The sequence below is a fragment of the Pterocles gutturalis genome, unplaced genomic scaffold (assembly GCF_000699245.1).
Source record: "Pterocles gutturalis isolate BGI_N339 unplaced genomic scaffold, ASM69924v1 scaffold47629, whole genome shotgun sequence".
NCBI classification, from domain to species: domain Eukaryota; kingdom Metazoa; phylum Chordata; class Aves; order Pterocliformes; family Pteroclidae; genus Pterocles; species Pterocles gutturalis.
In genome coordinates, this window is record NW_010137513.1 from 43,001 (window position 1) to 52,565 (window position 9,565).

A 9,565-nucleotide genomic window follows, 5' to 3' on the forward strand; every position below is an offset into this window, starting at 1 on the left:
GGGGGTGTTGCTGGGGAATGCTTTGCCTTTTTTATGAATAGTCTAATACAGTAGGTGCTTATTAAGGAAAAACACCATTAAATAGCTAGTGAACTAATCAGAAATACATACTTTTTTTTCCCCTCCAGTCTGATTCGCATCAGTCATCTTACTCTCCACAACCTCAACAATTTACACAGAATTCCTCTCAGCCAGCCTCCATTAACCAGACTCAGCCACAACCAATATCCCAGTCTAAGCACGTTCCGCAACCACAGCAGGGTGCACAGCCACCCCATCAGGTCCAGCTGCCTTTGTTTAACTTTCCCCAATCTCCCCCAGGTCAGTATTCCACCTTGCATAACCTGGGACTACTTCAGATGCACCATCACCACCAAATTCAGCTTCCCAACACTTCTTGGCCTATTCATGGGCCCGTTATTCACTCTGCACCGGGTAACCCTCCTCATTCTACAAATGTTCCATTTTCTATGAGATCTGGCAGCAGCAACACCACAAATAACCAGAGCAGTGTAAGCTTGAATGATCCCAGTATCATCTTTGCACAGCCTGCTGCCAGGCCCATGGGAATCCCCAGCACTTCTCATGAGGGACACTGGCACAATCCTGTGACTCCAAACTCACTGGTGAACAATGGCACTGTGGGGAATTCAGGTAACTCTTCTCTGTTGTATCAAACCTCTCGCACTTTGTGTACAAATGTTAAGTGTTACAGAAACAGCTAGCTCTTTCAACTTGTTTTATATTAAAAATAGGATGCTTAAGACACTTAAGTCATTACGTTCACTGTCTTTACATTTTCATAGGAAAAAATCAGGCAAGTTGGATCATTTTCGGCATTGGTCCTATCTGCCGTTAATGGCTGTGCAACACATGAGAAATCATGCATTCAACTGAGAAATGTTCTAATAATTGTTTGAGTCTAAAGCACATTTCTGTGAATATGCTCACAAATACAGTTTCCATTTGTGTTATATGGTTTATTAGATGAATGCTGAGACTGCAACTACGAACTTAGAGACTGGTAGAATTATGGTTGTGCAAGCTGAATATTGCCTCTCTGCGTTTAGTGCAGTATAACATGATCTTGTGCATTCTTTTTTCTTCTAGTTTATCCTGCCATGTTTCATTTCCTTCATCTTGATGTCATTTCCTGTACTTCATACAGACTTTCCGTATGACAAGTGAGCAACAGTCTTTTGCCTCACACCAAAGCCAAGAACGTTTGTGTGTTTGAGGCTGAGAAAAACAGTCTAGAGTAACTGAAGCTCACAGTTTTCTGTGCAACATAAAACATGGCAGTCCCTAAATTTTAACTGTGATCTTTTAAAACGTGATAACGGTCTTTTGATTTATTCTGGGTGTGTAACTCCTCCTGTGTTTAAAAAAATACATCCATCATGCAATATACTGCTTCAGTTGTTCATCACGAGATGGAAATCTTACATCTCCTGCGCAGCCTTTCTCTGCACTATTCAGGTGATTGACAGCAACAGTAGATTTTCAGCTGAGCCAGCAGTGTTGGATGAGATATAATTCACCAGTGAGTTTCAGATACTTGTTGAGATGCTGGAGATGCATGTTTTTCTGTTCAGAGCTTTGTGGGGAATGTATTTTAGAGGATACAGAAACTGCTACCAGTGTGCTTTCTGTGCCTTCAGTGTGCTTTGTCTTTCCCTCCATTTCTGATCTTAATTCTCTGTCCAGGCTCCTCTGTCCCCTCCTCCATGTCCACCCCAGCTCTGACCTTTTCTCAAGCCGCTCCTTCCAGTCTTCTTGCCCAGGTAGTTGCCTTCTTTCAGACAGGCTCCCCAAATCCTAGTTTCTGCTCCATTCTCCCATAACGAGTCCCGTTTCTCATCATGTAGTCATTCAGTCCCCGTCTTCAGTCTTTTTCCTTTTGCTCTGTTTGCTTCCACTCTCATGCCTGTGCAGGTTTCCCAGTTTTCTTTTGCTGTCAGTCACAGTATTTTTTTTTTCCTTTCCCTCAGCTTCCACCTGTTTCCAATCTCATCACACTTCTTTTCCTGGTATTTCCAGGAAAGTTCCCAGTCGTGATATTTTTCCTCTTTGTATTTTTATCAGTTTTATTTCCTTTTTGGCTTAGATGCCATTAAGATGGGGTCACTGGCTGGGCGCACAGTAGAGATGATCTGTGTGCTCTCTGTTTGAAGCCTGCTTTCTTTCTTGCTCGGGACAATTTGGGAACTGTAAGTTCATGAAAACTTTGTCTTGGCTCACATGGCCTTGAGTTGGAAGGAACAACTTTCTTTTCAGTAGACAATTTATGAGAAGCAGAATCTTTAGAAGTTTCAAGTGGACAACTGCTTCCAGAGCCGTGCTTCGTGATTTATTGTATAAAAGTTACTGCTCTTTTTAAACTCGTAGCTTACTTTTATTTAGTGAAAGGCTGCCTGCAAGTTTCTTTTGCAAGAAACTTGCAAAGGCTCAAAGATGATCTTGAAGGGGAACTGATATATTGAGAAGGATAGTTACTTAAATTTACTGCTTTAATTTTTGAATGTACATTATTCAAGTTTTTAAATAAGCAGGCATTGCTGTGTCTTATAAAATTGGGAGCTACAAACAGAGCAGAATTAGTGATACAGCATTTGGCATCAACTGTTGTGTGTCCTGCCTCCTTGGATGCTTGATTTCTCACCCTTACTGCTGCGGTAATACTGGATTTGTAAATTGAATAGCTTACAATTTGTGTACTTATTTCAAAAGTTTTTTTCTCTCTAAAAAGCAGTTTAAAGTTGGTTCGATGATCTACGTGTCAAGTTTCTTAAGCATACAGTTATTAGTGGAGTTCCTGTGTACATCTTCTGAGAATTATTTCTTGCTGTAGGATAATAGCTTTCATGTCACAGCCATGTCAGTGATAGTGAATATCTGTGTGGGATCAGATATTAGTAACATTGTTCAGACCTTGTATTTTTCATCATGAGAATGAGTTAGGAATAGTGAAATTGTAGGTCTTGATTTTAATACTGATTCATCCTCTGTCTTCCCCCCCCCAGTAAATTCTATTATAGTGAATAATGAAGTAATTTAGGTGGTAATTTTTATCGATGTATATAAAAAAAAAAAAAGAGTAGCACATCAGACTAATTGCATTAAGTCCCCTGCAAACTGTTATTTAAGATGTAAATTGTATTTATGACTTACTGTTTAATTATTTCAACTTGCAATGTGCTTTTCCCTTTCAATTGAAAAATAGATCAGGGTTTCCAAGGACAGTTTGGTAAAATGAACCCTCCTTCTGTCCCTTGGGACCATGGGACCCCTACCCATTTTCCTCTCCTCCGAGGAGCGTGGCCTTACAATATGCCTCAGAACTACATGCAGCAGGGAAATGCCAGCTACCCACCGAACAAACCTTTCTACCCTCAAGGTACTAGAACTAGTGTATGCATCAACAGCTCATGCAACATGTCTCTTTACTGTCTCAAAGGCTTTAAAAGCCCATGGAATCATGTTTCACTTGCTAGGCTCCCTGGAACCATAATGAATCCAAGAGTCAAATCAACGCTTCGGCTTCCTGTATGGATGGATGGAAATCTTTGTGGGCGGGAAGGGGTTAAATCAAATTCTGAAATCAGAGCCAATTTGCAGTCTGTTGTGCTTCTAGCCTCTTCCTGCTGCTGCTGTCTCACTGTAGAGCCACCTCTGCTGCCATAGAGGCTAAGATGATTTGCCCATGAGCATGTTAAGAATACGAAGAAATTTTTGTCCTAATTAATTTTATTTGGCTTTTGTACCTTGCCTTGTGGAATGACTTAAGTGGATAAAAACTTGCAAGACCGTAGAATAATTCAGGTTGGAAGGGGCCTCTGGAGGTTATCTAGTCGAGCTCATCAGCAGTCAAAGCAGTGCAAATTTCAAATTTAGATCAGGATCAGTTATTCAGGGTACTTTGGACTGACTGTATCTCACCTCTTCCTGCTGCTAGTGGATGGTAAAGGTGTTCAGCATCTGGCAGGATTGGGGAAGGCTCCACTAAGAGAAAAACTATGCCCCAATTTTACTTGGAGGCTTTGCAATACCAAGTTGCTGGGTCACCTAGTATAAAATGAGAGATACTGGCCCCAAACCCTTTTATCAAAATCTAATGTATTGGCTGTAGCCCATCTTTAAAAACCTTGAAATGATTTTTGTTAAATATCTGAAGTAATGCAACAAAATGATGCATTGATGATTCTGAGGGAATTTTGGAGATAGGGTTAAAGAAATGCTGCGTTGCCCCATTGAATGGGTTAGTCGTACAGATAGTGTTTGTGTCAGTCTAGTAAATGGCTTTATTTCCAAGTAAGATTAGTACATTGAATTAGCCAAGCACAGTTAAATATATTTAATTTGCTGAAGTAATTGTAATCCATTTTCTTTTAGCTGGTCCACTGATGCAGAGTAACCAGCGGTTCTCGCTTCTGTCTCAAGGACACCCACACTTGAATCTGAATTACATTCAACAGAAAAAGTGAAATTTAACGGGATTGTGCGTGGGTGGGGGAGGGGAGGAATAAAATTCAGGTTCTGATTTAAAATCTTAATGCAACATGTTTAGATACAAGATTATTTAAGACTGTTTTTAAACTGTATCATTTGTACATAGATATGAACTATAGTTTTTACTAGTATCACAAAACTGAGTGATACAAATTTCATCTATTTTATTACCCTATTTTTAAGGGGAATTGTGTTTTGTTTTATCTTGATAAACTGTAAAGAGAGAGAATTTTTAAAATTAAGTTCTTTATTTTCTATTAGCTGTATTCATACTTTGGTTGCTTCAGACTTTATATATATTGTTCTAAAAAAAAATAAAATTAGAAGGGGATTTCATGTGTTTAAGAAATTGTCACTTCTATTCTTTACAGAACTATGTAGTGCCAAAAAACTTTTTAAAAGAAAAATAAAACTGCAAAAAAAGGACATAAGACTTTTTCCTCTTCCCTATTTGTATGCATGCTTGCATTTCACTGTAATTAGGAAACCAGAATAAAAAAGGCTTTAATTTATTTATCTTAGAGGTGAAAGATGAGCAGCTTTAACGAGGCATACAATCAATACACCTGTTTTTCCCCATGCTGGTATCATAGCATATGCTGGCCAGAGCCAATGTGTCTTTCTTATCAAACACTTGAGGGAACAGTACATCTGCTTTTCTGTTCACAAACTTTTAAAAATAATGTGAAAATAGTCTAGAAAATCTGGCTCTACTCTGAAGCCATTTTAGGCAGGACTTTCCATAAACTCATGTAGCATACTACTATTAGTGTTGTCAACACACATTGGGCAAACCATAAACGCTCAAGCCATCAATGCAGCATTCAGGAGATAAACCGATCAGTCCCTGCTCCTGAAGCAAGTCTGTGAATAAAGGGATGGTGCACAAGGGGCTTAACACAACCGCTTTCCTGGGATAGGTAATTAAATGTACTAAGATGAGAACTGTAACTTGAGTAAGAGCTTAATTATTCTTAATTTGAAAGCCATGAATGCTAACTTCATGCAGAGAAGGTAGAGCTGAGCAGAGCAGTGTCATATTCTGTCCCCAGTCACAGGTAGGTCACAAAGTATGCTCCAAGTAGTGGTTTGCTGTCTTTAAATATACTGACCTCTTGCCTGAAAAGAGTTGTGGTGCTTTGTACTGCTTGAAGCTTCTGAACTGAGAGTAGCATCAGAAGAAACATATAATTAGACTTAAGGGTGGTTCTTAGAGGAACCAGTAACAGCTGTGTGTTGGGAGAGCTGTTTTAAGTTAAACACTGGATGATGACAGTCTTCTTTTCCTGTACTGGAGGTTTGAGGTAGTTCAGGCTGGTAGCTCTTCAGTCTTTGTACCTCAAACATACTCTCACTCTGGCAACTGAATGCAATGGCTGCTTGTCAAAACAACGCCCTGATCTGAGAACTAAGCCAGTTTCAACGGGAACATCTAAAAAAGTATTATGAAAGAAACAGCAAGGAGCCTTTAAAGACAAAACCCCCTTTTTTTTTTTTTTATTGCTCTTCACTGGTTTTTACAGGCCTTGAGAAAAACAATTTAAAAACAATCTTCAAATTCTATCACAAGGATGAGTAACCAACTACATAAAAAGTATCCTTAGTTTTCTTTTAATTAAAAAAAAAAAACCAACCCAGACTTGTACAAGAGAAGGATTAAAGAAATGGACTGCTAAAGCAGCCAGTACATATTCAGCTGTCCCTTAAAGCAAACAGGACAGTATTAGACTGCAGTTCAAGGTCCTTAAACTGCATGCTGGATTTACTTTGTTATTCATTCCCTCGCCGACTCTTCTTGTGACTTTTCTTAGATCTGAAACAGAAAAAGCCATATGACACAGTACTAGTAATTGTTTTAAAAGAATAAGGTGATTCATAGCAGTAAGTGGTGCTTTCTATGGTCAAGTATCAGTAGTTTGACTTGACTACAACACTGAGGGAGCCACTGTATGAAATATTTCCTCTCCAACATTCTGTGAAGACCTTCAAACCCCAAGGTTAAATGACAAGAACTCCTACAGCAGTACAGACACCCTTGAAAAACAAGCCAAGCCTTTACCTTTCAGGTGATTTGGAATGACTTCTGTGTCTGTGACTACGATGATGCCCTATGAGATAAAAAGGGAACAGTTATTTCCACAGACCCTGGAATTCTTTTTTGTTTTGCTAATGCAATCTGCTTCTAGTGACCAAGCCTCCTAGATAATGGCAGAACAACCAGGCCTTAATTAGGCACTCAACTTCCTGGCAAATACGTGAAAAACATACTCAAGGTAATTTTGTATGTATTAAAGGAGTTCTCCAGCTGTGCTTTCATACAACTAGCAGTTTTATAAGCCAGATTAAGCACCTATGCTCCCTTCTTGATACTGTGACACATTTTTCTGGCAGTGGATAAAGACTTGCCAGAGTTAAACTGTAAATGTCAAAAATACCTGGAGATTTAGATCTTGATCTGTGGCGCCTCTCCCTGGATCTGCTCCGGTGTCTTCTTGGGCTTTTGCTGCGATGCCTCTCCCGACGTGGTGATGGACTGAGAGAAAGGAAGCTTTTAAGACAGATGTACTAAACACGCACACATTTTAAGATTAAATAATAGAATAAAAGACTACCTTCTTCTCTTTGGAGAGCGGCTTCGCCTGTAATTGGAGGAAAAAAGAAAAAGTTGTTAAAAATCATCAGCAGAACCAGCTGTTTCATTTCCAATATTCCCCATTTTTTTTTGCACTTTCTTGGGTCCCGAGTTAGTGTGTTTGGCCTCCTGCCCAAGAGGCAGTACATGCTTCTGGACTGGCCCATACAGCGAGCAAATGAGTTCAGTGATTGAGTTTTTACTGGCTTATTATCAGTAAGAACAATTAACAGGGTTTCTCTGCAGCGTCTGGCTTACATGGGAACAAAGGACTTGGTTCTCCTTAATATCTTCACTGTATTGTCAAATTTAGCTGAAGTTGGCCAGGAAGTTCAAGCATTACTGAATAACTGAGAGGTGTAAGAGATTCTGGCTGAATTGTCATCTTCACTTCTATGCCTTGCTCCAGCCGTCTGCGGTACGATACATAAAAATATTGCTCAAGAACCATGCATCACCTTCTGGGAGACCTGCTTCGGCTCCGCCTGTACCGCACAGCTGGGGATCTGCGAGGTTTATCCAGGTCTCTGTAGCCTCTTCTGCGGTGGTCAGGAGAGGGTGCTCGCTCCAGCTGGAAACAATGGCGGGGGGCAAGGTTCTGTAAGTCTTGTTTCATCAAGGTTTTTATCTATCAGTAAGGATTTCTGAACAATTAATATAAATTACAGAAGTCATGCAATCAAGGTTCCCCATCCTCAAGTACTTCATATTCAGAAATGAGTGCCTAAGCTTGCCAATTGGAAATTAATGTGGCTGCATCCGATACTGTTGATTCTTAAAAACTACAGTAGAATTGACAACGGTCATAATAAACTTCATCATCACCATTAGTTCTCTCCATTACATATGTATGTAAAACTATTTATCTGAAATACGTTAAACACAGAGCAGATACAGTTTTGTGAATTTCAGGAGACAGAAAAGCTTGACAAATGGAGCAGCTGAGAACTGCTTCAGGGTGTAACAAGTTCTCACAAGCAGCTTATGGGAAAATATGTTAAGGGGGGAGATAAGAGTTGCAAGCAGCGTCCTGGTGCCTCCCCTCAAATATTTCTCATAGGCCATGAAGTGTTCTGTGGTGGTTCAGCACCAGCTTTAACTACCCCTTTGCAAAACAGTTCACCAACCTTTTCATCTTCCTCCTCCTCCTCCTCACTAGATTCTACATCATCCATGTCTTCTTCCAAAGCACTAACACGAGGCTCAAGCTGCTCAGCTTCTTCCAGAACATATCGTTTCTAGGAGAAATTATAACTTTATCTTACATAATCCAAATAAGAACAAACAACTTAAGGAGGCATCTCACGTGCCAGAAGGGCCTATACTGTAGCTTTATGCAACAAACTGGTAGCTGATAAAACTACTGAATCTGATGCAGTTAAGAATTCAATAACCATCTACTTCTCCAAACCTGTAATCGAGGCAGAATGATATCGCATACACGTTCCTCGTGGAGTAGTTCATCGATAAATTCATCCACATGCATCAGTTCAAATTCTGGGGGGGGGGAAAACAGCATTTAAAACACAAAATTACCAGCTAGAATAAAGATGAAACACTTAAGACAATTTATGTCAAGTGGGCTGGACAAACAACAGTTCTAAAATCATTCTCAAAGATGAGGAAAATAATTAGGCCTGTTTTGTAAAAAGAGGAAATCACTGCACAGTATTCACCATATCAACAGTATTCACCATGCTTAAACCAGCACTCAAACAGTGCTTCTTTGATATTTATAGAACTGCGTTTCAGCACCCAACAAGCACTCGGGGAGGGCAAAATCAGCAAGGCAATCCTCATTTGTACAAGTCAGCAAAACCAGCAACAGACTACCCAAAAGATGAATGAGTAAAAGTGAGGTTTCAAAAAGATAGTTATGCCACAATTTTTTAGGCTTAAGTTACTAAATAGAATACTTACTTTTATCTGGCATGATACATTTTTTTAACAAAAAGTAATGTCTGAGGTAGTGAGAAACCACAACTAAGCAAGAGTGCTTACCCCCATTTCTGTTCTGACTTTTTATTTTGCGATAGTCATTGTACAGCGGTTCCAAATACTTGTAGCAGTCAATGGCGGTGCCTGTCAGCCTCATGTACAACGCACCAAGCATTCGGACATACCTGGAACGAAAACTCTTTCGTGTATCTGAGCTTTTTGCATAGTTAGATAAAAAGGCATTTTTTCCATAAGCTTCTGAGGAAAAGCAGTACACTAAAATAAACAATATATGGCCATTTCGATTGTCAAGCGAAAGGAGATGCTTTTAGCGATCAGACTCTAGCCAGGGCCCACCCCACCCGGAGGTTTCCCTGCTGTACAAAAGAGGGAAAACCCAGCTCTCCCAACTCACTTGAAGTCCTCGTTTTTTATGAACTCCACGATGATATCCTTTTCGGGCTGGATCTGCAGCATCTTCAGCGT

The 9,565-nt window shown here is 39.9% G+C and overlaps 2 protein-coding genes across 2 annotated transcripts in view; one reads left to right on the plus strand and one right to left on the minus strand.

Moving 5' to 3' along the window:
- The window catches only part of ZCCHC11 (zinc finger, CCHC domain containing 11), a 40,327-nt gene extending 35,389 nt beyond the window's left edge, over positions 1-4,938 (plus strand). The window contains exons 27-30 of the mRNA XM_010082623.1: positions 129-458; positions 507-654; positions 3,224-3,397; positions 4,393-4,938. Of these exons, the coding sequence (XP_010080925.1) occupies positions 129-458; positions 507-654; positions 3,224-3,397; positions 4,393-4,484 (744 nt within the window). The 3' untranslated portion in view covers positions 4,485-4,938. The remainder of the gene's footprint in view (positions 1-128; positions 459-506; positions 655-3,223; positions 3,398-4,392) is intronic.
- A 1,038-nt stretch (positions 4,939-5,976) lies between these two features.
- Positions 5,977-9,559, minus strand: PRPF38A (pre-mRNA processing factor 38A). The gene is made up of 9 exons (XM_010082624.1): positions 9,495-9,559; positions 9,143-9,264; positions 8,553-8,638; positions 8,269-8,379; positions 7,600-7,712; positions 7,122-7,148; positions 6,945-7,042; positions 6,569-6,617; positions 5,977-6,322 (listed from the first exon to the last, which is right to left on the minus strand). The coding sequence occupies exons 1-9, from the start codon at positions 9,554-9,556 to the stop codon at positions 6,280-6,282; spliced, it is 711 nt and encodes a 236-aa protein (XP_010080926.1). The 5' UTR covers positions 9,557-9,559; the 3' UTR covers positions 5,977-6,279.
- Between the last annotated feature and the right edge of the window lie 6 nt (positions 9,560-9,565).